Source organism: Panthera tigris, chromosome X (genome assembly GCF_018350195.1).
Source record: "Panthera tigris isolate Pti1 chromosome X, P.tigris_Pti1_mat1.1, whole genome shotgun sequence".
Taxonomy (NCBI): Eukaryota; Metazoa; Chordata; class Mammalia; order Carnivora; family Felidae; genus Panthera; species Panthera tigris.
The window spans coordinates 4,471,471-4,499,290 of NC_056677.1; the positions used below are offsets into that span (position 1 = coordinate 4,471,471).

General features: G+C 45.4%; 1 protein-coding gene across 1 annotated transcript in view; it reads left to right on the plus strand.

The window, feature by feature from the left end:
- Positions 1 to 27,820, plus strand: part of STS (steroid sulfatase) — a 153,454-nt gene that overhangs the window by 82,399 nt on the left and 43,235 nt on the right. The window contains exon 7 of the mRNA XM_042973771.1: positions 7,838 to 7,974. Coding sequence (XP_042829705.1) covers positions 7,838 to 7,974 — 137 coding nt within the window. The remainder of the gene's footprint in view (positions 1 to 7,837; positions 7,975 to 27,820) is intronic.

Consider the following 27,820-nt stretch of genomic DNA (forward strand, 5'->3'; position numbering starts at 1 on the left):
TCAAGAGGCAGCTCATCCTGAACCCACTTGAATTAGCAAGAGTCCTTGTTGCTCTTAGAGGCAGGAATGAGCTGTAGATTTCTTGGAGATTGCCGGCCTTCCCGCTGTGTGCTGAGTGAAGGATCCTACAGCCATCCAGCTTCCTCCCTTAGGCATTCCTGTCTTCAGGACTCTGTAAATCAGAGCCAGCTTGGGTGCAAGGCGCAAACGGGGCATGTTCAAGTGTCAGCGACCTCTGCTCAGTGGTCCTTTCCTGCCAGGCCCTGGGGATACACACATCACATCTTTCATGCTGCAAAACAGCCACATGAGATGGGAGAAAAGAGATGTCTTCTTGTGGGGGCATTTGAGGCCCCACATTTGGAGTGAATTACCAAAGCCCTATGACTAATAGCAACACACTAGATCCAAAACCACAGCTAAGTGCCCGTGAAGCCTCCTCTCTCTTTCGGAGTGGGCCATTTAGATGCCTCTGCTCTGCTCTGCCAGGGACTCTGCCAACTTGCTGATTAGATTTGAGTACAGGGGAGGTGGAAGGAGACCAGGGAATCTTACAGATGTCTCAGCAGACCGTCTACAAACGGAAGAGTCCAGGTGTCACCCCTCAAAGGAGATGCAGCCGGGTAGTTCTTCCAGGAGCTCTGAGGTCCGCACAGTCATTACCATGGTGATGGAGAAGTGTTTGCATATTCTGAAAAGAAAACAGAGGCTGCATAATAACAGGTGAATTTAGTGAGTTAATTTTATTCACAAAGTAGTGTTTCATTCATTTAAGTCAAGGCTACATTTAAAAAGGTTAATGCCACTGGGTAGAATGAGATCCACATTTCGTATCGTCCTCGACAGAGCGAGGGGAACCTGGGTCATTGTGTGGTGTCAGGGGCCAGATATGTTGGCCTCTTTTCTCCCTAAATTCATGGAAAACACCGCTTCATTGCTAGGGAAAACATTACAATTGAAAGAAACTTCTCTTTGTTTTTCTCTGCGAATATTCACATGTTCAGGCTGAAGAGGGCATTTCTAAGAAGCACGGTGACTTTACACGCACCCACATAATTTGTATAGTTTATGGTATCCAGCGATTGGATTCAAAAATTCATATGAAATTGACCCTGAGAATTCTGTTCTCCAGGCTCCCGTGTTCAGTGCATATTGAATGTATTCAACATGTACTCAATATGTATTGAACATATTTAGTGTAGGTGTGTGTGTGTGCTAAGAGGCTGTCATTGGAAGTGAAATAAATGCTAATAATTTTCAGTTGAGCTTAAGAAGGGATATCTCTTGTATTTTTAGCGTTGAGTCTACTAGAAAGCAAATGTAAACTTTGGCAAAGATCTAGAGTTCCATTATTTATTTATTTATTTATTTATTTATTTTTAAATTTACATCCAAGTTAGTTGGCAGATAGTACAATAATGATTTCAGGAGTAGAATCCAGTGATTCATCCCCTACATATAACACCCAGTGCTCATCGTAACAAGTGCCCCCCTTAATGTGCCCCTTGCCCATTTAGCCCATCCCCCCACCCACAATCCCTCTAGCAACCTTCTGTTTGCTCTCTGTATTTAAGAGTCTCTTATGTTTTGTACCCCTCCCTGTTTTTACATTATTTTTGCTTCCCTTCCCTTATGTTCATCGGTTTTATATCTTAAATTCCTCATATGAGTGAAGTCATATGATGTCTTTCTCTGACTAATTTCGCTTAGCATAATACCCCGCAGTTCCATCCACGTAGTTGCAAATGGCAAGATTTCATTCTTTTTGATTGCCGAGTAATACTCCATTGTATATATATACCACATCTTCTTTATCCATTCATCCATCGATGGACATTTGGGCTCTTTCCACACTTTTGCTATTGTCAATAGCACTGCTATAAATATTGGGGTGCATGTGCCCCTTCGAAACAGCATACCTGTATCCCTTGGATAAATACCTGGTAGTGCAATTACTGGGTCGTAGGGTAGTTCTATTTTTAATTTTTTGAGGAACCTCCATACTGTTTTCCAGAATAGCTGCACCAGTTTGCATTCACACCAACAGTGCAAAAGGGTTTCTCTGCATCCTCGCCAACACCTATTGTTGCCTGACTTGTTAATGTTAGCCATTCTGACAGGTATGAGGTGGTATCTCCTTGTGGTTTTGATTTGTATTTCCCTGATGATGAGGGATGTTGAGCATCTTTTCATGTGTGTGTTAGTCATCTGGAAGTGTTCTTTGGAAAAGTGTCTATTCATGTGTTTTGCCCATTTCTTCACTGGATTATTTGTTTTTCGGGTGTTGAGTTTCATAAGTTCTTTACAGATTTAGGATACTAACCCTTCATCTGATACATCATTTACAAACATCTTCTCCCATTCCATCAGTTGCCTTTTAGTTTTGTTGATTGTTTTCCTTCGACATGCAGAAGACTTTTGTCTTGATGAGGTCCCTAGAGTTCTGTTTTTAATCTCTGATTTCCCAGAGTGGCAAGATCTCATTTTTGTGACTTCAACAAATCCTGATTTGCAAAGGGAAGCGACCATGACATCAGAATGTTGGAAAAGCATGAGTAAGCAGAGGAGGTAACTTTGCCACACAGAGAGTATGTGCTTACTGGAGGGTCACGGGGAAGTGCTCCCTCTACCATTTTCCATGGTGTGTAGTTTTACAGGAAATAGAGACTTCTTTCTGCAAACATTGTTGTCATCATAATGCTGTAAAACCTGGAACTAGCTGATAAATGTATCATCGGAAGACCTGACCTTTTATCCTGTTCCACTGCCATTGATATTTGGCACATTCAAAATCTTGAAACGCATTTACAGGGTCCCTTCGACCTAGCCTTTGACATTTCCAGCCAGACTGTGGTATAAGTGGCCATGATGAATAGCTGCGATTTGGCACAAAGCATCTTCTGAAGAAAGAGATTGTGGGATGACTTTATTAGTTTAAATAAGAGTTTAAGCCAGAAAGGAATGGGGGTAATATCGATTTTAATTCACGGGGAGAAAAGTACATCAGATTAACGATTAAGGGCAACACAAAGGGACACATATGTGTTCAACAGGAGAAAGGTTAAGTAATTAAAGAATGGTCTTGCTCAGTAAGGATAGATGCCCCTTGATTGGTTTCTACCTTGCATGAGCCAACAGGACGTGGGTTTAGGAATGCAGGGGGTTTGGGCTCTTAGTATGAGTGTCCATCCCAGGCTGAGCAAGCCACAAGCCAAATACAGTTACAGGCAGCTCCTTGCTTTTTGCTCTAGTGTGTCTAGATCCACAGCATTCCTAACTGAAGGGGGCGTGTGGATAAAGCACTCTCAGACCTTCCTCCTTTCATCAAACACACACATCTCTTTTATGCCCTGGGATTATGACCTAAACTGGAATCAGCAAGCACGGCCTTTGGGACGTCAGGCATTGAAGCACGGATTCCTGGGGGTCCAGGCTGGTGAGGAAATTAGCAATGGGTGGTCCGGGTCTGGAGGCCCAAGGGAACTGGCTTTGGTTCAGCTCCTTCCCAGTGGTGGCCTGCTGTCCCTCAGAAATGCAGGCTGGTGCTGCTGACTTGTCCCTTGTTCCAGAAAGGAGGTACTGGGTGGTTCAGTTGACTGGCTATCCAACTCTCGATTTTGGCTCAGCTCATGATCTCACGGTTCTGAGAGTTCAAGCCCCACATCGGGCTCCGTGCTGACAGCATGGAGCGTGCTTCAGATCCTCTGTCCCCTTCTCTCATTGCACCTCCCTGCTTGCTCTCCGTCTGTCAAAAACAAATAAACATTTATCTTAAAAAAGAGAAAGGATAAATGCCTATTTGTGAGAGGGAACTATTTGAGGAGGAGTTTTTTTTTTTATGGGAAACTTCTCAGTGTTTTAACGTTAGCTTGTTTTTTTTAGCACTCAGAACCACTGTTGAATGAATGAATTGCTGTACTCTCTGTGCCTTAGAATAGACCCCATTTTACTCACTTCCTGGGGTCCTCTTTTTGTGTCCTTCATGGGCTTCTCTCCCCGTCCCTAGGCTGGGGGAGAACCTGCACAATAGATGATCTGTCTTCTATTGTCCTTCAGGATCATAACAGTTATTCCTAGCAGGCACATTTACTGTGATGGGGTGAATATACTCTCCTGTTCTCTTTCTCTCCCCTTGGAGGGCCCATCCAAGGAGGCTCTCTCTGCCACCGTTTTAGGTACTCTCCTAGTAACTGAAAAGAAATGCAATCGATTTTCCAAAGGCACTTTGGAGAAACCATCTCCTTCCTCGGGGTCTCATTTCCTATTACAACAATTACAGATGTTTTTATTTCCTGTTACCTAAAATGCAGGGAAACAATTTTTTTATTTTGTTTCTGCATAAGCTCAGTGTCTTGCAGTTACCTCACCCCTAAAAATAAAATCTTTCTTTGGGTTAGGAGAATGAATGCATGGACGCCAGGGAATTTACAACCAGAAGCAGCAAAGAATCTTTCCTGTACCTGTTGTAGGGTAGGGCGTGTGGGTGACCTCAGGTACATGCATTCCGGTCACAGTGGGCTTGGAGAGTCACAGCTGGTGATGAGTGGGTTCAGAGTCTGGTAGCCTCCGTTGGTGACCCATCTAATGTAACGTGAGAGCCACAGACAAGTCTGCGTGTGCAGAATTCTTGCACAGAGAGCCCAGCGTGAAGGTCAGCAGATGAGGCCAGTGTGGGCAGGCTGGAAGGATGTGGGTGAAGACTGAAACCAGGCAGCTTTTTTTTAGGTCTGTTACATGGATTGGCTTTCAGACCTGGGTGTCCATTTCGTCTCCCTGCGTTTTCGAGGGAAGAAGGTGTCTTTCCTAGTTTTTTCATCTTTATTTTTGTTTTCCAGAGCCATCTCTATTTTTCTGTGGCTCCAAAAGTGACACGTGCTACTGTAAAAAATTGAAGCGGTGTAAAAATGGGTAATGTCGAATGTTGACATTGTTGCTGGTCTTTGCTCCTTCACACTAAGTTCTCGCTTTCCCCAGCCCAAGATGCAGCAAAGTCTGTGTGTTAGTGGTATCTCTCTGGGTTTCTTTCCATACATGTCAGTTTTTATTTTTAAAATTATTATGATTTAGGGCTACCTGGCTGGCTCGGTTGGTAGAGCATGTGACTCTTCACCTCAGAGTTGGGAGTTCAAGCCCCACAATGCATGTAGAGATTATTTAAAAATAAAATCTTTAATTTTTTTAATGTTTAATTTTTGAGAGAGAGAGAACGAGAGAGAATGAGCAGGGGAGGGGCAGAGAGAGAGGGAGATACAGAACCTGATGCGGGGCTCAAACCCATGAACCGTGAGATCATGACCTGAGCCAAACTGGGATGCTTCACCAACTGAGCCACCCAGCCACCCCTAAAAATAAAATCTTTTAAAAAACTATTCCGATTTGTTGAATGAATAATTTGGGCACTCTGTGTAATCACACTTGTGCTTTTAGCTCATCTGGGTAGCAAATACCCAGGACAGGTGCCTGCCATCATCTAGTGTCCTGTCTGTGAGTATACACTGGGAGAGTGCTGACATACACGTGTTTGTGGAAAGCATTTGCATGCAGCGTCACGTTGCATGAACCTTTGGAACCTGCGTCTCTCCAGGAGCAAGTTATTGACCCTGCCAAGTTGAGATTGGTTTCTGGCGGCAGGATCTGAGAAAGCCTACCGTTATAGTTTCAGTCCCGAGTACCATGTCAGCCAAATGTTCATCCGGTCGATGTGGGGGTGTGTGTGGAGGCAACAGAGGAATCGCTGGGTGTGTACATGTGTGTCTCGTACACAGCGGCGGCACTGACCTCTGGCTGGGTGACTGGTGAGGCCGTTCGCTGCCTCGTGCCTGCTGTAATCACAGCATCCGAGGGCTCTCAGAAGGAACCAACACACATTCCTGTGTGCTTCCCAGTTACGCCCGACACTGGCTCATGCTGGGACTTTGGTTGAATAAGAACGGTCAAGCCCTCGGATGAGGAATATGCTGTTCCAGACCTTCATGGCAGACAGAAAAAAACAAAAACAAACACAAAGAAAACAACAACAGCTTGAGAAAAAAAAAACCAAATGCCTCCTCCGTCTCCGTGCCTATGTTTTCACCCTGTATTTATAGGACGTCAGTCTTTGCATTCTCAGATTGAAATGATTGCAGGCTACTGGGAAGGCACAGAGCTGCCTGCTGTATTTTCACAAACACAGCGAAACCATGTAGTGGCGGAAAGTTCTCTATCTTTTCACACGGCATGCAAGACCGTGGCAATACATTTTCAGAAACGTTGTGTACTGAAGTGCGGAAGCTAATAAAACAGGACCTAAGCTGTTATTGACAAGTCTCCCTCCCAGCAACTTGATGGAGTGTCACGGAGGCTTCCAGGTCGTAGACCCAGGCGTCCTCGATGACTCTGACCTCCTCTCTGTCAGAGGCTGTTGCTCAGCGAGAATTGCTACCCCAGAGAGGAGGCTGTGAGTCACACTGCAGGGTGTGTGCACAGAAGCCATGGATTTGCGTGTGCCTAGCTCACGTCCCGTGCACCGTCCAGTGTCCTGTAGTCCCGCACGGTAAATCTTTGTGCCATAGGCTGTCACAAGCCCCGGTCCACTTGACATTTCCCAGTGTTGCTGGTGCATCTAATACCTGATCCCCGTGCTTTGGCACCCAGCACCGTGGCTGGTGTCCATGATGTCCTGTCCGCTCAGTGAAAGACCACCTTGCAGAGACATGATAGAAGACAGACTCGTGTAACTCTGTGCACTCTTATCATACACGCACAGATGGCCTTCTCTCCTTCCATGGAGGGTCCTCCTATGTCCCAGGAACAGAAGTCACCGTCCATGGCTCAGGGTTCATGGGTTCGAGCCCCACGTCGGGCTCTGTGCTGACAGCTCAGAGCCTGGAGCCTGCTTTGGATTCTGCATCTCCCTCTCTCTCTGCTCCTCCCCTGTTCATTCTCTCTCTCCCTCCCTCCCTCTGTGTGTCTCTCTTTCTCAAAAATAAACACACACACACACACACACACAAAAAAAAAAAAAGAAAAGAATTGCTTTCATAGTAACTTGAGACTCTTGATCAGTTTGGCCCAGTTCCTAGAATGTTCCATATAATTTCCAAAACTTTAGTGTTGACAATGGAGTGTTCATTCCAGGAGACCTGTTCTATAGTGGAAGGTGAGCAATATGGCGGAATCCAGAGTTGAATTGGCATTAGACAGGTAGACAGGTGTCTTTGTAAGAACTTGGGAAATCAAGAGATGGTCTTTACTAGGCACTGGCTTGTCTGTGTGTCCATGTTCCAAAGAGAATGTGCTTTTTAAGGCCCTTGAATTGGTATTAATCAACTGTATAGAGAGGGAAGAATAGAATTCAAGAGCAAAGCAGGCCATACCCCACGACATTCCTTCCAGAGTTGTGTCCTCAGGGTATGCCTCAAGGACACAGCACTTCCTTCCGCTGATCTGCACAGGGTAAGCATCAGTCTCTTCACAGGCACGCCGTGGAGACTTCTGCTTCTTTGAGTAAAACGTACAATATTAGGGGCGCCGGGGTGGCTCAGTCAGTTAGGCGTCTGACCTCAGCTCAGGTCATGATGTCATGGTGGGTGGGATCAAGCGCTGCATTGGGCTCCGAGCTGGTGATGCAGAGCCTGCTTGGGGTTCTCTCTCTCTCTCCCTCTCTCTCTGCCCCTTCTCTGCTCTCTATCTCGAAAATTAATAAATACACTTTAAACAAATGTTTAAAAGTGTAAAATATTAGACATCATCCTGTGGTGCTTTCCGACTTTTCACATGGCGCCATGGAGTACTAGTTTGATCCTTACGACCATGTGGCAGATGTTCTTACGTTGCTCTGAACCTTCTCCTCTCGCAGGAATGCCAAGAAGCCATTCCTGCTGGTCCTGTCGTACCTTCACGTGCACACGGCCCTGTTCTCTTCCAAGGAGTTTGCCGGAAAAAGCAAACACGGAGCTTACGGGGATGCCGTGGAGGAAATGGACTGGAGCGTTGGTAGGTGTCTGTCTGCCTTCTTTGCTGTGAGTTTCCACCCTGATACCTTTATACAGCAAATGTTTTTTTTTTTCTTTCTTTATTTATTTTTTTAATCAAACGAAGGTAATGAAACACTGATTCTGAGATGTAACAAGTGTCTTTGGCCCCAAGTGCATGAATGTGGCTCATCGCCAGGGAAGAACTGGGTGTGTGGGCTGGCGAGTAGAGGTTAATGGAGAAAAAGAACCAAAGTTTTAACCTTTCTCTTGACTATTCTTGTGAACAGTCAAATGTGAGCAACACCTCGTCTGCAGTGCTGTTAGATGAGTGCTGGATTTGGGGATGGAGTGGACCGCGGCCGCCTACAGCCTTGGCTGGCGGCTTGGGGTGGCAGCTACAGGGTCTCCTGGGGATCCTGTCCTCTTGGCTGCATAGTCCGCTGGTTTCCTTTTTAGGGCCCATATTCCTCTCGCCGCCTCTCTGAGGATGCAAACATTGCCTTGTTGTTTCTGTCCCTTCTCCTTCTTCTTAAGTTACTCGATTCCTGAGAAACCTACCATTTTTTCTAGAGGTGCTGGCAAGACTTACTTGAAACAATATATTGTCCACGTCTACAGGAGATGGTCATGAGCCTGCTTTCTTTCATTTTCTCTGGTACAGCTGAGCAATCTCGGGTCTGTTCTCTAGTGTCTAGGGGAAGCAAAGGAATGGAAAACCAGTGGGCCCTGAATGCGTCACTCAGATCCTGTCTTTTCTGATGACATTGTCTTTTGTGTTGACATTGCGCAATCCTTACAGACAAAATCGGACAAAATTGTCCAAATGTCACCAGTCAGCAGGTCGCTTAGGATTTTCATGTGTTTGTTTTCTTTTCCTTTTTTCGCCCTCTCTCATTCTTCCTCCTTTTCTTTTTTTGCACTGAATTGGTAGTTTTTAACTTTTTCAACTAGATCTTTTGGAAATACTGTAACATGGCCACAGAGCAGTTTTTTTGTTTTTTTTTGGTTGATTTGTTTTAAGCAGCGAATTGAAGGTGATGATGGTTGCCTACTGTGGTGATTACAAGAACAGTTTTGTTTTGTTAAATCTTGGTGCACTGTCTTAAGAAACCAGAGGACTGGACCCTTATTCTAGCTTCCAGCTCTGTGTTTATACTGTCTCTGTGAACTTGGGACACATCTTGAATCTCTAGGTTTCATGGCTATCATCTTACCATGAAGAATTCAGACGAGGCAGGTCCTCACTGTGTGTCTTCTCTGCAGCTCTGTGACTCTGCAAACTAACAGAAAGGAGGACATATGATAATTACCGGGATACCCGAAACCAAAACATTCCCCGTCACAAGACGTGTGAGACAAATCCATTGCAGTGGGCCTTTTCCATATGCCAGGACAAGCCTGCCTCTTTTCTCGTTTGCTTCTTTAAATGTTGCATGTAAATCCGTTTATATTTTCCACTTCTTGGTAGTGCGAATTGGTAGAATGTTTTATCTCGTTGATGAGCATTAGGTTTCAAATAACAGGTTGCTTGTAGGACTCTAAGACATTTGCTGGCTAAGCCAGCAGGCTTGTGCTGGTATCGTGAAACGTACTTTTATTTAATTATAATCCCACATATGTGTACCCTGACCCGTCACAAAGTCTGACGTTGAGTGTTGCATGTAGAATGGTTCCGTCTAGAACCCGGTTCCGTCTTGAATGAAACGGAGAGTATTTTTCAGTCTTTGAGATCTGCATTCGGACCTGATGTCACATTTGCAGACGATCTTGTTTTTTTTGCCGAAACATGAAATCCTCCCCGTGAGCCATGACATTAGTTTCTCGGGATGCGTTTGCTGTCTTACAAATCCGGTACCTCTGAGTGTTTCGATGAGCGTTCCCACTTTCCAAGAAGAGCCTTTCCCTACGACAACAAGGGACTGCAACATTCTCAATAATTGTGTAATAAAATGGGGACGTCTCCTTAAAAATGATGCGTCCTGCACAAAAGGCACCTGAGATAGGAGTGGGTAAGTGAAGAGGGCACATCTTTGTCATTCCGAGCATTTCTTTCAAAATTGGTGGAGGCCGCATAATTCCATGGAGGATAGCTTTCTCCACCGCGACCCGTCTGTCCCCGTAAAGGCATATTCAGGGCAAAAGCACCTTTGTTATTTAATTGTGCTCCGAGGCCACTTCCACGCCACATCCGTGTGTCCATTGCTTTATTCTTAGCTGGGTGATTGCACTGTCGTGCACTGCTTAATCACCGAGGGCAGTGAGCACACAGACCTGGTGTGAGGGCCACAGAAGGGGCCCTGCAGAGCCACCATGTGGGTGCTGGCATCCTGGAACCATATTACCTCTAAGTAACCCGCAGGGTGGTCAGCGTTCCTCAATAATGCCGGTCACTGGCAGCTCAGCAGGTGCCCCCCAACTAGCCCTGGCTGGCGTGCGCATTCCCTCCTGGGTGCTGTGGCCCGTCTGGGCGGCAGGGAGCATGGTTTTCATCTGCGTTCTGCAGGTGAGGCCGGTGAGGGGTGCCAATGGCTAATACACCTGCCTCGGGTGTATTTTTTTTTTTTAGAGAGAGATAGATCACAAGTGGGGGAGGGGCAGAGAGAGAGGCAGACACAGAATCCGAAGCAGGTTCCAGGCTCTGAGCTGTCAACACAGAGCCTGACGCGGGGCTCGAACCCACAAACCGTGAGATCATGACCTGAGCTGAAGTCGGACGCTTCACCGACTGAGCCACCCAAGCACCCCATGCCTCAGGTGTATTAATTACAGAATTAATAATATGGGATGAGCAGCAACCCGAACGCAGGTGTTCAGCAGGAGCGTGAAGTCTGCAGCCCGGCGTCTCCTGCTTTCCCAGTAATGAGAAAGGCTGCTTCGTAGCACGGAGCAGTCCACAGTAAATCACAGGGAAATAGCTCATGCCTTCATCGTGCATGTTTATTGAATGCTGGACTGGGTGCCTGTTCTTTTTTCTTTTTGAGCGAGGGAGTGTGATAATGATAAGTCCCTTGACATAAGGGAATTTAGGAGCCACTGAGGGACTTAAGATTCTTCCAGGAGATGTCATAATAACACAAAGCACAAAGTTATGAATGACTGTCCCAGCGAAGGAAGATGCAGATAAACCCCTTGATAGTTTGGGGATAGGAAGGGTGGGAAGACGGGGCCAATGGACACAGCCCGCCATATCCCTTCAGCAGGAAACACTGACAGCCAAATCCCGTGGACAGTCGGAGCATGATTGCAAAGTGAGATTTTCAATTCCAAGTAATTCTTTTTTTATTTCAACTTTTTAATGTATATTTTTGAGAGAGAGAGAGAGAGAGCAAGACAGAGAAAGAGAGACACAGAATGTGAAGCAGGCTCCAAGCTCTCATCTGTCAGTCAGCACAGAGCCCGATGTAGGCTCAAACCTACGAACCATGAGATCATGACCTGAGCTGAAGTCAAATGCTTAACTGACTGAGCCACCTAGGTACCCCCCAAGTAATGTTTTTAGGTTTTTATTTATTTATTTTAAGAGAGAGTGAGCACATGGGGAAGAGGCAGAGAGAGAGAGAGAGAGAGCGAATCCCAAGCAGATTCCAGTGCAGAGCCCAATGTGGGGCTCGAACTCATGAACCATGAGATCATTATCTGATCCAAAGTGAGATACTCAGCCGAGCCACCCAGGTGCCCCATCAGTCCCAAATAATTCTGAAACAGCAGAGCCTTGAGGAGGAACAAATGGACAAAATCACGGTGTTTTCAAACATGCACTGAGTATTTTGGGGGCATGCCATTGTAGCTGTTTTTCTTCCCCTGGACATGAAGTGGTATTTACTGGAGATCTATGAATGGGAAGGGGGCAGAGAAAGCAGGTGGAAGCATGGAGGTGGTTCCCACCAGTGGTTTCTTATCTGTGACTTGTACCATCCCAGGCAACACCTTCAGTCTGTCAGGTGGAATTTGCATGCAGTCAGCATTTATTTAGAGCCCTGTGCTATTAATAGAGCCCCAGGAAGGAATCATAAATCAGCACTTGCCCAGGAGTCAACTAGCAAATTCTCTATCCTACAAAGAGAAATGCAAGTCAAGAACAATGAGGTGAACACTAACATAAATGTCTGGTGTCAGATCAAACCTTTCAATTAAAAAGAAAAACAAACAAAAAAATGCTACTTTCAAGGGTTGGAATCCAGTGGCTTATGTGGGATTTTTTTCTTTCAAACAAAAACTGTGAAGCTTTTTCTTTAGTAGAAGAAGCACCCCCTGTCGTGGTGGCATTGAGAAGTGTTCTGGATCGCTCAGCATCTGTGGTGTGGCACCCCTAGTGGCTGTGTGTGATACGGCGGTCCTCAGTTTCTCCGTCCCTTTCCATCTGTGGGACTGAGCAACACCACCTTCTGTGGGTGCAGGGACAGAACACACAACCAAACTAATGGGAACATAATGCACAGGTTCATACAAGACCAGCTGAGCGTAGGGTACAGGGTGAATTCCTCTTTTCCATGCCTGACATATAGTTAAACACATGCCTTGCAACACTGATGACCACACATGGAATCCATCTTGAGAAATGGCGAATGAATTGGAAGGTCTCAAGAGATCAAGAGAGTGACAAGAACCTCAAGTAACACAAGAAAAGACTCTGCAAATGAGGAGCCTTGGATGTTGCTCAAAGCCCCTCACACATACAACATGATTCTAACAAGGGTTTGGCTTATTGGGCATGAGTCTAATAGAGTATCCATTTCAAAATGGACTCTTTCTGAGACTGTTGTGTTAGAAATGCTGTGTGCAGTGAATAACTTCTCGGTTAGTATGTACGTTTGCCTGGGAGAAGGTGCTCTGGTTGGGTTCATGTGGAAGACATATGCTTCTAGAAGGCTGCAGACCAGGAGCATGGCAAGGGTTCAAGAAGTCCTACCTCAAGGTGAAATCACTTGTGGGGCAGGGGGTCGGGGAGGAGGTGCCTGATACAGCAAGGCCCTATCCAAGGTGCTGAAATTGCAAGTCCTACTTAGTTTTCTCTTCCATATGTGGATAATGGTCCCACCATGGGAGTGGATAAGATTGCTTTGCAAGTGTGTTGAAAACAGTTGAGTAACTTGTGACTCAAGGTTTTCCTGCATTGAAAGCCAAGGTAAAACTTCAGAAATGAATTTCCACGTTTCTACTTCTCAAAAACTAGCATCACAGAGTCTAAGAAAGCAGTGGCAATATTCTCTTCGTCATTCTTTTGTTCTCTAAGGAATGCAATCTGGGCCATAATGCTGTGTATTTCCTTTGGGATTCAACACATCAGTTTTCTGTCTTGGATTTTTTAAACGCTCCTTTTCTTGATAAATGGAGCCTCCTCTAAAGCGTGAAAATAATGTGCTCCCTTCTGATGCATTCTGAAAACGGAAGGCCAGGTAGAACATTGAAAGGAAGGGCAAAATAGGAAGAATTCCCAAAAGAAAAACAAAGGACCTCTGAGACTGAGAACAGAGGGTAGGAGAAATGGGGGTATCAGAATTCAGGGGTAAAGAAAACTTCAAAGGACAATCAACTTCTAACCAGGTGAAGATTCACAAGTGCATTTAGCCACTATAATAAACTTTAGTGTTGTAAGAGATTGCTGAGCGAGTGATATTTGAGGAGTCTGAAGTCAGTGGGGTTGGATATTCCTTCAGGAAGCACAAGGGATGTAGGCAGAGGGTTAGCTTATTGGACTGTGTCTGAGCTCTGCTCACAGGGAGACCAGGAATCAAGTGTTGGCTCAGAGTGTGGAACTGGGTGATTTTCAAGCCAATGTAGAAGCAGGAGGAAAGATCATTGAATTGACTGATGATTAAATTTTGCCCGGGAGTATCACAAAAGACATTTCAGCATTGGATATTGGTGCAATAGCAAGAGAATGACCCAAGTGTCAGACCGCAGCATGGGAATGAGGAGTGTGGGGGAGAGGGGCTGGTGGCTTGGAAGTCCATGCATTGTAGGTCCAAACAACATAGTAGGGAAGGTGTTGGAGGCCTTCGAGGAGGTAAAGTGTTTACATGGAAGAGGTAGAACCATTGTAACCATTCTGGGCATGCATAGAGGTGTGGCTTGCTTTTAGGTGAAGGGATAAAGGACTGGAAGTCAGTCTCCTTGTGTTGAGTACGTCAAGGCACTGGAAAGCCACGGCCTTTAGCTGGCTCTTTCCTTGTGACTGCACAAGCACCAAAGACACCAAGTTCAGCTGTCCCCTGATTGGGATGGTTGGTTAGCTTCACACACTTTCAGGATGGAGGTTTATGGCGAGGCGGGAACACTGGATGAATAATGGTGTATCTTACAGGGAGCAGTGCAGAGCCATTATGGACCACACATGCATTAGCTGCACTTCCAGTTTTCTCAAACAAACAGTCAGTGGAGACTCGAAAGTTATTTAAGGGGTTGGTCACCAGCCCCAAGTTCCAGGTTTCCAGCAGGTTTCATGGAGTAAGGGAGGTGGTCTATACACAGTAAAGCAACCTGGCTTCCATCTCTGTACGGCAGAGCCCCATCTGTCAGCTCCTTGCCACGAAGGCAGTATTAAAAGGAAAATGCTCATAGCACAAGACTCATTGTCACCTTGTAGCTACGGTGCACATCACAGTGAACTGTGCTGGGGACAGTTCCTACTCGGAGGCAGTGGGAAGCAGAATGTGGAAGCATTTAGGTATAAAATTCCTAAGCTTCTCTAACAGAGCAAGTGCACCCTTCAGCCTTGCGCAGCCAAGGTTGGATGTGGTGTGAATTCTTAAACGTATTTTTAATTTGCATTGTATTTAAAACTAAGCACTGTAGAGTTTCAATAAAAGTAAATAAATGAAGCTAGGTGGCACTGGCTCCAGGAGAGACAGAGTGATGGAGGAGAACAGGAAGCCCAGAAAGAGACTCTCATGTAAATGTAGATGTGGCCTTTCAAGGCAGACAGCTAAAAATACATGATGCGTTAATTGCAATGCGATGATTAAACTTTGGGAGACATTATAATTACTGGTCCCTGGCACTGTGGTGTTTTGCACGCACTTAAAAGAGATAACGATGCTGGAAGTGATGGTGATGACGGTGGTGGTGATGGTGGTGATGATGGTGTTGGTGATGTTGATGGTGATAATGGTGATGAAGAGTAATGAAAAAAATGAGGGTGATGGTGATGATGGTGTTAGTGAAGAAAAATGGTCATCAAGAAGAAGACGACGACGACGAAAATAACAAAGACGAAGCAAAGAGGGAAAAGGGGATGATGGTCCAGGTAAATAAGACAGTTTTTCAGGGAGCTGTAGCTTAGGAAAGAAAAGTAACTTACCTGAGGTTACAGAGATGGTGTATGACACCGAGAAGGTTAATCTGCCTGTGTGCTGTGCTGCTGTGTCCCGTGCATGAAAGTGAATACCCCTTGCGGTTGAATTTGGGAAAATGACCCACGAAAGAATGCAAGCACATATATTGGGCTCTATTTCTCTGATGTAGTGTTGAGCAGGTTCTTTCTAAGCTTAAAAGCAAAGAAATAAATGCTAAAGGAAACGATTGCTAGATTTAGCTACGTAAAATCTAAAATTTCCTGATGTCAAAAAAGATAACAAACTAAAAATACCAGTGACAAACTAGTGGAAAAGCATATGCAACATCTACATAAAGAGAAAACCTCTGAGGTGTAAAAAGACTTTGTACAAAGAAATTGGTTAAAAGATAAATACCAGAGGAGGGACTTAGTTGTGCCAATGTGTTGTGTCCGCTCACTCTACCCTTGGTAGCATTAAGTGTTATGATTTCTAAAATAATACTATAATAATAATGACAATAACATCCCTCAAACTCTCTGCCAATATGATGAGTGAAAGAGGAAACCTGTTAAAATTACATATACCGCATTATATTGAATCCTAAGGAGGGCAGACATTTCTCTTGGCGCTTTTTTTAATTAAACAAAATCTATCGTCATTTTTCTGGTGGGGTCAGTGCCTTTTCTTAAGCCCCTACTCCAGGGGCGACCTGACGAAGAGCTAAGGCTGCAAGGGGTTTTCCACGTTGCCTCTGCTTAACTGTACACTCCGTTTACTTACAAAGTGTATTTTAAATATTCAGCCAGCACTTTCTATTTCTGAATCCCAGGGCATCCATGACACAATTATTAAAACTCAACTCAAGCAACAAATTAGATTTTATTTTCACACTGGTGCTTCTCTTCATTGAAAATTCCCTCTTGGAGTTTTCAGAAGACTTTAAGTTGCCTCTGTGCGTGTGTGTGTGTGTGTGTGTGTGTGTGTGTGTGTGTGTTTACATGAGGTCCTTTTGCACTACATTTGCTTTCAATTTCATCCTAAATAGCACGTGTTAAAAAATGCATGAGTTTGTAAAATCTGCTTAATTCAATAACTTCACTATGGATGCTAATTCCCCAAAGGGGATACTGATGTTAAAACAAACAAAAAAGTCTACTAGTTTATCCCAGACTATCCCATGTTGGGTATGTGCTTGGAATGGCACGTTAGCTCTGAATCAGATAAAATATGACTGCCAGTCTTGTCACTGTGAGCCCTTGTTACAGAGATGATCATGAAATAGAGCGTTCAGACAGACAGTATCCTCCCAGGGACTTTCCACGGGGCCTAGTATCACAACACTTGTGCTTAATGAACAAATTTTTATTCCAGTGGATCTAGCCAGGAGAGGAATAAGGTAGTTTTCCTTACAAACCCACTGTTTACCCGAGTGTGAGATAGGTAATAAGGTTTTTGAAACTTCAGGAAGACATCTAGGAAATGAGGATAACCCATAAATTGTAAAGGGATGTCTAAAACAGACCTACCCATGTATAATTTTCCTTCCACAGTCATCAAACCGATTTAACCAGGAGATGGTATGAAAAAAATCACGTGTTCAATTTACAAAGGTATATACTCAGCTTTAGAACATGTGCAAGAGAAATTCGGCCATTTGGAAGCACTTAATGTATACTTTGAAAATACAGGGCTTCCTCAAAATCGTATATGTGATGTTGCTCTTGGAATATAATTTTATTGAGGTTCATACACCTTCCAGGCTTGAAGAAAAAAATGACTTTATGGTAAGTGAAAATAAAATCTCCTATGCCAAGATTTTCCATTATTGTCACTTTCTGGGATGTGTGTCAGAGGACCGCTTTGTGAGCGATGGTTTGGAGGGCACAGTAGGTGTGAGATGCCACTGAGCAACCTCGAGTCTTTCTTCTTTCTGTGCTTCTACATCAGGGCATTTTCTTTGCATGTTGGGGCGTTTTCTGTCACTGCACCGTGTATCCTGCATCAGTACGAGCCAGCAGCTGAGTCCTTGGTCCATATAGATCAAGAGCAGAGCTTGGAGGTGCCTGTCCATCAATGTCTCCATTTTTGCAAGATGCCTTTGCCATATTCTTTTTTTAATTTGAATGTTTTCCTAATTTTTTGTAATTCTTCTAATGGCCAGAGTAATCTAGAGTCTACAAAACCAAAGAATACAGACACACACAGCAGAAAGGAAGTGCCTTTAGAGACCCCGCCCCTGATGGCCAGCCCGGTTGATGGTTTACGGTATAAGTTTCATTGTTTATATGTCGCCAGTGTGGTATAATACGAAGACACCATTCTTATTAAGAGGATTTGACACAAACTCTACACATGGTTTTTGTAGTTTTCCTTTCTTACAGAAGTAGGTACTGGGATATTTTTCACTGTCAATGCATTTTTGTCCACGATTGTGTTTTTTGTCCTAAGAATTCCATTTTCTATCCCTTGAGCACTTTTCTATTGGATTGTCCATCTTCTTCTTATTGATTTGTTTGGGCTCTTTACATATGAAGGACATTAATAACCTACTTGATGTAGATTACAAATATTTTTCTGCCATTTTTTGTTTGTCTTTTCATTTTATTTATAGACTCTTATGTGGTGAATTTCTGTGGTTGGATTCGTCAGCCTCTCCTTTGTGACTTTAGGGATTGACAGTGAGCTTTAAAAAGGTTTTCCCTGCCTCCCAAATTATATGCGTTTGTCTCTTGTGTTCCCTCCAAATATGTTTATAGTCTCACGTTTTACAGTAAGGTACTCATATGGAAAAGAACACGTGTGTGTGACCATGTGCTGTCATTTGCTCATTATTATGGCTGTCGGTCTTTGGTGGTCCATGCTCTTGGCTAGTGTGGGACTGACCTCTCAGGACTTCAGGAGGATGGGTTGTGGTGCCCAGGGTAGGCAGCAGGTGAGGCCCTTTGTGCAAGGTGTGTGTAGAGAACTCATGAGGCCCCTGCGGCCACTGCAAGCCAGGTGGGTGTAGTCTGGTGGTCACTTCCCTCAGTGACCGCACGAGCTGATTCACCAGGCAAGGTCTACTCTGTGAGTGGGCAGTGGTGATGGGCTCACACCTGTGTTGTCGGCACTGGACTTGGTGCGAAGGCATATCAGGGATGGTGGGATGCAGGGATGGTGGTGACGGGCCCTTTACTACCTGTTTGTTCCTCCTGCCCAGGGACACAAAGCCTTCAGATCACACAGGGAGGGGCTGTCCGCAAATGCCCCCAAAAGGAGATTCCTGCTCTGCTCCCCGGTATCTTCCCGGGCAGTGAATCAGGAGCAGGGGGCTGATCCCACACAGCATCCTGCCCTTACCTGTGCTCATCCTGAAGGTCCAGGTATGCTCCTGGGATCCCACTCTGCTTTGCCTGGATGGTCTCGAATTACATTTACCCTAGATTAGTTTCACTTCCTTTTTTAAATTTTTTTTTTTAACATTTCATTCATTTTTTGAGAGACACACAGAGTGCAAGCGGAGACAAGGCAGAAAGAGAGGGAGGTACGAAATCTGGAGCAGGTTCCAGGCTCTGAGCTCAGCACAGAGCCCAACATGGGGCTCAAACTCACAAACTGTGAGGTCATGCCCTGAGCCAAAGTCAGGCACTTAACTGACTGAGCCACCCTAGATTAGTTTCACTTTCAGACAATCAGGAAAAGGGGTGGGGGGCAGAGACTAGTGTGTGTCCACACTGTTTCCAGCATATTCAACAATCAGTGTTAAAGCTATTATTGATTTTTACACTTAGAACAGGAAAAAAATTAGAGATCATTCGAAAACATTTCTACCACATTATTGAATGTATGATTCAACCAAAAGCAAGCAATTTGTGACCCTGGCCCCGTGTTCCACCTAGTAAGACTGCCCTTGAAAGGCTGTTAGGGACTTAAGCTGTTCTCGGCCATGTAAATTAGGGACGTGGTGTCCAATGTTGGATTCCCGCCCTGGCTCTCCTGCTTTCCTCTGCCCCTTGAGAATGTCCCGTCGCCACACCATTACCACCACCTCCTGCTGTAATGACATTGAAGCTCTGATAATAAGCCTGCACATCTGTACCTTGGGCTACTTTCTCTCTCCGGGTATCCTACATCCATAGTTCTGGGCATCCTGTATCCCTAGTTCTGGGCATCTTGCATCCATAGTTCCGGGCATCCTGCATCCACAGTAATCCTCATTCAGTACTCCCCGCACGGGACTGCATTACTCCATTTTGCCCATATGGAAACCAAGGCACATGGAAGGGAAGGGGTAGAGGCAGGATTCAGACCCAAGAGCCTGCCTTTATGTCCCAGGCAGTGCTGACTGGGAGAGATGGCCCCATGACATGTGGCTTCTGCATGTTGGGGGCAGCACAGGTGCTGGGGAAGGGGTAGGCTCTGGGGCCAGATTCCTGACATGGCAGCTGCACCCCCTCCCCAGCACCTGCTGGCTGCCAAGCCTGGGAAGGTTACCAGTCTCACTGGGTGTGTATTTCCTCATCTGTAAAATGGGGTTATACCATTGCCTATCTTGCCAGGAGGTGTTGGAGCATGCGTGGGATACAAATGTGTGCTGTTCTTATTATCATGTCAGCACACACACACCTTGCACTGACTCCCTTCTCTCATTGTGTAGAGATGGGAAGCATGTGGCAATAGATGTCCCAGGGCACAGTTGCGTGTGTTATGTGGGTTTGATATCTCCCCATGAGAAAATGGAATGAATAGAATCTTTCTATAGTCTCTGTTGTCTGAGATCACGGGGCCATGTCCGTCTTCCTAGAGTGTGAGAACTGTGTCTCCAACAAGTCTTGTGGAGAGGGAGTTCAGGATGGCTCAGAGTCGGCTGTTTGGTGACCTCATGTGTTCTGAGGTACTCACTGGGTTCACCCACTGGAGACGCATCTCTCAATATGGCAGCCGGAGCTCCAGATTGGAGACGGTGATGGCTGAGTGCTCTTCTGCTAACTTAGGCATATAAACCTTTGTGAAGGAAAGCTTCTTTCTGGCAGAACTCTTTATATCACTTTATTTGCTCCCAATCAGTACAGAAAAAAAAGTGAAGATAGATTATGAAGTAGCATGTTTTATTAAAACGATTCCTTCTCAGTCCAAAATAGATCTTGTCCACTCGGTATTCCAAGATAGCAATGAAGCAAATAATTTATTTATTTATTTTTTAATTTTTTTTTTAACGTTTATTTATTTTTGAGACAGAGAGAGACAGAGCATGAACGGGGGAGGGTCAGAGAGAGAGGGAGACACAGAATCTGAAACAGGCTCCAGGCTCTGAGCTGTCATCACAGAGCCCGACGCGGGGCTTGAACTCACGGACCATGATCATGACCTGAGCCGAAGTCGGACACTCAACCGACTGAGCCACCCAGGCACCCCTGAATCAAAGAATTTAAATGGGAACAGACCTCTGTCATTTCTGGAGTTAACAGACCTCTGTCATTCTTGGAGTGCTTGCTGAACTGAACACATGATGTCATGAGGTTGTAAAACAAACAGTGACATTCACCTACAGATTCTCTTTTGAGTCAGTCGTGGCAAAATGTAACTTCTGCCCCTGTTCACATTTCTGGTGAGTAGAAAATGGTTATCAAAAGAACACTGTTGTCATAATATTTTTTCATTCTGATATAAGACAGTAGTTGAGAGAGAAGAAATACGACAAAATTACAACATTTTACCTATTTTAACTTTAATCATGGGAAGGTAAAATTGGGCTGTCAGGTACCTTTGTCGTATGGCTGTTTGTTTCCTGCCAAATTTGATCAGTAACAACCATCTTATAAATGCATTTATGCATCTGAATTTGAGCAGGTAAGTATGCCGTACTTTACGAAGAAGGAAAGCTGCAGAAAATGAGCTTCTCTGACAATCTCTGAAGCTTTGAGTACCGACTCTGAGAAAAAACATTCGCTTTGTTTGTACAACTTGACATTTTGGTTTCATTTCATGCTCCCTTGCAGCGAAGCAAAGCGGAGGAAGGAAAGTAAAGGGACGTTATGACTTATTTTGAAATGGAGGGAATTACCCTATTTGCAAATAGGGTAGATGCTTCCGTCTTAGAAATGCTTTGTCGTGTTATCCGCAGGGGGCTTTCTGGGAGGGCGTCCCAGCAGGGGGATGCTTCTGTACAAAACACAGCTCTTCTGGAGACTTGCTCTTACGGCACTGGCCACGGAGGGTTGCAGTCTGTTGGATTGGGAGAAGAGAAGGGGAATCCTTGAGCAGAACGCTGTAAACAGACTGAGGACAGCCACAAGCATTGGTGCGTGTGGACAGAATCCAGAGGGGAGAGTATACACTCACATGCATCCGTGTTTGCGTGAGCACACAGACCCCAAACTGCGAGGAACATGGTGTGTATTTCCTTCCACCCCGTCTCACCAAAAGCCAAGGAATCCTGTAGCTAACTGGCTCAGACATGACCTCCCTGTGTGCTTCATGGCATGTGCCACACTGGCCGTCCTCAGAATGGCTGTTTCCTGGGGTGGGGTCTTTATTCACCTGGAAGAAAGCTTGCGATCCCTCTGCTGGCCGTAGCTCCACGTTCCTCCCCCCGAAGCACTTCCTGATGAGGACAAGTGCAGTTCATGGCTGCCGGACGGGTCTAGGTGGCACTACAAACAGCAGTCGCCGGTCGGGGCCGGCTCTTCCCAAGCTCACTGTCCGAAATGCCAGTTACCTGCATCTGGTATCCGTTTCTCTTTCTGCTCTGAAAGCCAGCATGGGACAGGTGGCAAGGCTTCCCCTTGTTTTAGGAGGAAGGATGACACCCGGGTCTATGACTGTTAAAGCACTGGAGATGAGCCCCTCTGCAAATCTCCCTGGCCCTCTGTGCCATCTGCACGGCAGGGTCAGACATCTGTGCACTTGGGGAGCCTCCTGGCGTCTGAAAGTGGAACCCCTCCTGCCGCTAGACGTGAGCCCCTCAGACACGTTTATCAGGCTTCGTCGCTCAGTGCTTTTCAAGGAGTAAAGGAATGGAATTGCTAACAGAGAGCCAGTATGAGGACTCAAGCGTGATGAGACACAGGCAAGTTATGGCCACTGGGCACGTGAGAGTACAAGCATTCTTCCCCTGTCCTGTGCAGGTGGCCCTAACGGAGTTATTTCTGTCTGTTCCTCCATGAGTCCGTCTGACCCCTTTGCCCACCAGTTGGGCACACTGCATACTTGCTGTGGTCAGTCCTGGGCTCTGCTCTCAACTGCATTCGTATGTTTAATTTTTTATTGTTATTTATTTATTTATTTAAAGTTTACTTTTCTTTATTTTGAGAGAGAGAGGAAGCAGGGGAGGGGCAGAGAGAGAGAGAGAGAGAGAGAGAGAATCCCAAGCAGGCTCCACACTCTCCGTGCATGTGGACCTCCAACTCACGAACTGTGAGATCATGACCTGAGCTGAAATCAAGAATTGGATGCTTCACAGACTGAGCCACTTGGACGCCCCTCAACTGCATTCACTTTAAATGCTTTGTTCGTACAGATTAATCCTTATCTTCAACAAAGCATTTTTTTTTCTCCATCTACCTATTCTTGATTTTATATGTATGCTGCAGGCACGCACGTTTGGAAAGCTTAACGTAAATCACAGTATCGGAAAATCCAACGACAGAGCAGCGAGAATAAAGGAGACAGAGACATCGTGTGTGTTTCCCTTTCTGTTTGGTTTCTTTGTGAGTTTCCAGGAAAACTGCACATGTGACAAAGTAGTCCATTTTCTGCAGAAAGGGGTTTTTGCATCTGTAGCCTAGAGGTATAAGGACTGCAGAGCAGGGATGGAGAAGCTTGGAGGGAAGGCACCGGGGCAGGACCGAGGCGCGTCTGGTGTTCCAAACAAACATTTCGCTGCAATGTGTAGTTGGAGGTGCATTGTGTTCAAATCAACCCTAGTTCTCCAAATTAATTTAGTTTGTAAATCATGAACCTCCAGGCTTCATAAACTCTGTAGCCATGTTCCCGTGTTTGCAAAGCCCAAAGCTTAATTTCACGTTCATGGGCTTGGACGGATATGATTGTTACCTCGAATTTACATCTCCAATTAAAATGAACCAATTTTAACAGCGGCGTATAAATCATTCCCGTCACTAAGATGACACTGTAAGTAATCGAGGAAATCAAGTCCCGATGAATTCCAACAGGATTAATAAAACACATGGTCACGTTTCCACAATGCACATAATGGCAACAGCCACCAGTGCAAGAATGGGAAACGTTTATTGGGCAGCAGCTAGCCTGTAAAACGGCGTGGTGATTGTCCGGTAACTTACTGAAATATTTTGCGTGCATGAATTCCTTTACTCCCCGCGGCTGCTCTAGCAGGTATTTTTATCATCTGTAGTTTACAGGCGGGACGGGGAGGTTCCGAGAGGTGAAGCAGCTTCTGCGGGACTGCCCAGCGACCACACGCCCAGCAGAGCACAAGCGGGTGTCTGTCCTGGCGACTTAAACTCAGACCGTAGACCGGTCTGTCCCCCGCTGGCTGCACACTGTCTACAAGACAAGCCCATGTGGTTTGAGCCACCCAGGTGCTTTCAGCTACTGTGTTCGAAGATTCCACCAAGGCATGTCTTCTCGAGTTTGCCTTGTATACTGTAAACATGTCTGTGTTCCAAGGTAAACTTCAGACACGGAAAATGGTAGAATATGGATGTGGGTACTAGAGGAGTGTTCTCGGGAGTGTTTCCTCCCCCTTCAGTTAACCATGGAATGCATTGAATTTGCTACTTAAATATTTCAAGGCATGGAAACAAAACATGTGTTGGGACCCAGGATATAGGGTTAAAGCAGTGCTCAGATAAGTTTCCACTGAATACCAATGTGTGTATTTGAAAGGTGAGGTCAGAATTAGGAATCAGGAATAGGTATGAATACTTGCTTTTTTTCTTTAATTTGTTTAAAGTTTACTTATTCTGAGAGAGAGAGCAGGGTAGGGGCAAAGAGAGAGGGTGACAGAGAATCCCAAGTATGGTCAACACTGCAAGCATGAAGCCCAGTGTGGGGCTCGAACCCATGAACCATGAGATCATGACCTGAGGTGAAATTATGAGTCGGATGCTTAACCGACCGAGCCGCTCAGGAGCCGGGGAATACCTGTTCCTTTTAAGGCAGGGCCCAATTGAGGCTGGTCAGAAAATCACATGCAACGCTCCCCCTGCAAAGATTTCTTTCATCTGCTTGAATTGGTTGAATTAATGAACCAGATTAAGTGAAGTCATGTATTTAGAGCACGGCACATGGTGCCTTCCATGCATCAAGTTCTCAACAAATACTACCTGCTATTATTACTAAGACTTATTATTTCCCAGATGTATAAAACATCTGTGCTTGGAGTGTGCATATGATACCTCCTAATCGATGTGGGTTTCCGTTCGGCTGTGGGCAGGTCCCCCGCGGTGGCTGGCTAACTCCAGGGTAAAGCTCCAGCTTTACGGGGAGATCTCAAGCTCTTAGAAATAGTTCATGGATGAGAAAAGAGTCCATGATGAAAAAGTCAACATGAATTCACTGCATCTTGTGTGTTTTTCTAATGTCGTGATGACTGTTTCCTTTGAGATGGTCCTGTCTGGACCTCACAGTCTGCAGAAGACCCTGACCACCCAGAGCCTGGTAGTACAGATCTCGGGGGAACAGCCAACCTGTCCCTAAGAGCTTGCGATCTCTCTGTAAAGCCAACGCTTCACCCTGTAGTTAGGAAGACACTACAGGGGACCCGCACACAAGCAAACTGAAGGTCACGTGGATTAGAAGCAAAAGCCAAGAGAGGACCTTGGTGGGGTGTTAGCCGACGTGGCCAGGAGGGCTGGAATCTGTGCTGTATGTGCAGGGTGTCCGTGAAAAGACGTACAGTGTTCAATTTTGTACCTTCAGTTTCATGGATGATAAAACCCCATGAAAAAAATAACCTAGTCCTAAAATAAAAGTTGAGTATGGGTGATGTGGTTGAGCATCACAAGTAAGAATTCTGAAAGGTTTCGTTTTGTTGAATGTTGTCCGTTTGCCTCTGGATGCTCTCTGCTTACAGCCCAGGTCACACAGCTCTTTCACGGTTGGCTTCCCATGAGGCGTTGCCAGACAAATCCTAGCTGGTATGTTTCTGGAGCTTTCTGTTGGCTTTGATCCAAGGAATGGCCCCGGGGGATATGGGCAACCTCGGACTCCATGACAAAGCCTGGGTTACCCCCAGGGCAGGTTCAGCCGGTGGCCACTCAGAAGACCAAAGGGTGGCACCAGAATTCCTGAACCTCATTTTCTGCCAGACAGTAAAGTCCAGGCAGTAGAATGGATCGAGGGTGGAAGACCATATGTTCGCTGAGCACAATCCTCTCAAAACTGTTCCCTGCCAGCCTCATCACCTGCTGCTCAGCTCGGCCACCCCCCTGTGATGTGTATGACCCTAGGGAAGCAGTGACCACAGGCACTGGCTTGGGATGGCTTCCTGTGACCCACAGGCATGCCAGCTTTGGGTTTCCTCCCACACACGTGTGTGATTCCCTTGAACAGACACGGACACCATTCCGATTATTTCCAGCAAGTGCAATGCCCTGGAATACACACACACACACACACACACACACGTTATTGTTAACCCAAGAAGATAGCTGAGTCGAGCACACACACACACACACACACACATTATTGTTAACCCAAGAAGATAGCTGAGTCAAGCAGCGAAAACACCCCAGATGGTGAGAGCAGGTGCGGGGGATAAATCACACATTACAAGTGTGATGAGGGCAGAGACGGGTTTAATGGAGGAAATCACAACATTATCATAACAACCAGGTACAGCACAAAATAAGGATGCGTTTCCCGGAAACAATAGGAGCTCAGACAGGAACTCACTAAAGCAAGAAGCACCAGCAAAGTGAACAAAGGGTCATCTGTAGAAAAGCAACATTGAAAATTGTAGGCTCTTCCGTTTCTTAACTGCCCTAACAATCCTAATTCTGCATTATTATGTTTCTTTTCCATGTGTAAAAATTAGGTGTTGAAACTGTACCTACATCTCATTATCATTGTTGTTTTGGAAATCTGGAAAATGCCAACCATTTCCTTTTATTGTATGTCAGGGAATATGGCACATTTAGTCGCGTGTCAAACCGTCTAAAAGTACGGTCTTCAGACGGGCACCATTGAGGTCCACAGACATCCCCGCAGATGTACTGAATCAGAATCTTGGTTTTAGCATGGTTCCCAAGGTGATAAATAAGGCCATTAAAATTCGAACAACGCTGATGTGCGATATGCGATAGGTCAAGTTTACCTGCGTTAAGTGGACCTCGCTTCTAGCTGCAGACAGTATATCTATTTGCACATTGACAGATATGACATGATGCATGGGGTGTTGGGTATGCTTCTCATCCTACATAAGCTAACAAAGAATTGCCTTTCTAGGGCCGGTGACAGCTAGATTTCTGTGTGCCACTCAATAACAGATTCAGGCTCAGGAGAGCCTGAGGATGTAGGTTAAAGCTAGAACAGTGAGTGCCAAGCATTGCACATGCCTGACCCAGACTCCCAGCCACCAAGAGGTGCCACGGTGAGGGACTGCATGGTTGTGACTTCAGCAGGATTATTTGAGTCCCACCCTTAACCTGTTGATCAGATAGAAGACTTACTAAAATAGTTGTAGGGGGATTTTTCTGGTGTTCCCTGGAGTCATGTTGAGTACGTAGAAATTTTCTGCATGTTGTTGCAAGAGCTAAGGTGCATTGAGCAATCGTAGTGTGACCAGTTCTGGGCTGTCGTGTATGAAGTTCTCCTCGTTTGTGCATCCCGGCAACACTTTCCTATTTTACGTTTTCATCTCTGACTTAGAGGCAAAGAACCCCACAGAGCAAGCTGGGAACCCAGGATTCAAAGTGAGTCTGCCGCTCTCAGGAGCCAGAAGGCAGACCCTGAACCCTTAGTTCTACGTGACAGCTTCTCTCTCGTGTACCATCTAGAATGTGGCCCATGCGTTGGTAAGCCTTCCGTCTCCTGAGTGGCATACCACTGCCTGATTTTCAATAGTGCCTTCACACTCATTTGTCGAGTGAATAAATGGAATGAAGGAACTCTCTAGAAGTTAGGCTTCCTCTGCAAGCCGCGTTCATACCTGGAGAAGAAGGAAGGAGCCAGACTTTGACGTTTCCGTGTGTTGTCCTTTTGGTTTACAAAACTCCTATCTGAAGTGCTCATTTTTTGATAAGCTCGCTCTTGTTTGACCCCAGTGAAATAAAAAAGTGATCTTGAAGTGACTTATTTTCTGTATTTGTTTCATTCAGGCAACAATGTGAGAAAGCTTTGGAAATAACACATTTCACTTATAAGCTATCCTTCAGCCCACCATCGGTAATTCAAAACTATCATCCCATATAAATTGGTATCATTATACCTTGAGAACCTTACTGAAAAATAATATTTGTGGACCTCTGACTCGCAGTGTACTGTCTGAAAGCAAGAATAATACACAGGCATTTGTTCTCACGGGAGATTTCCATTCAGAATTTTTAGGAGAGAAATATGTTAGAGCTTTATAGGATCAATCTTATGAAAACTTAAACAGTTAACGGGCTTCAGGCTTTACAAATG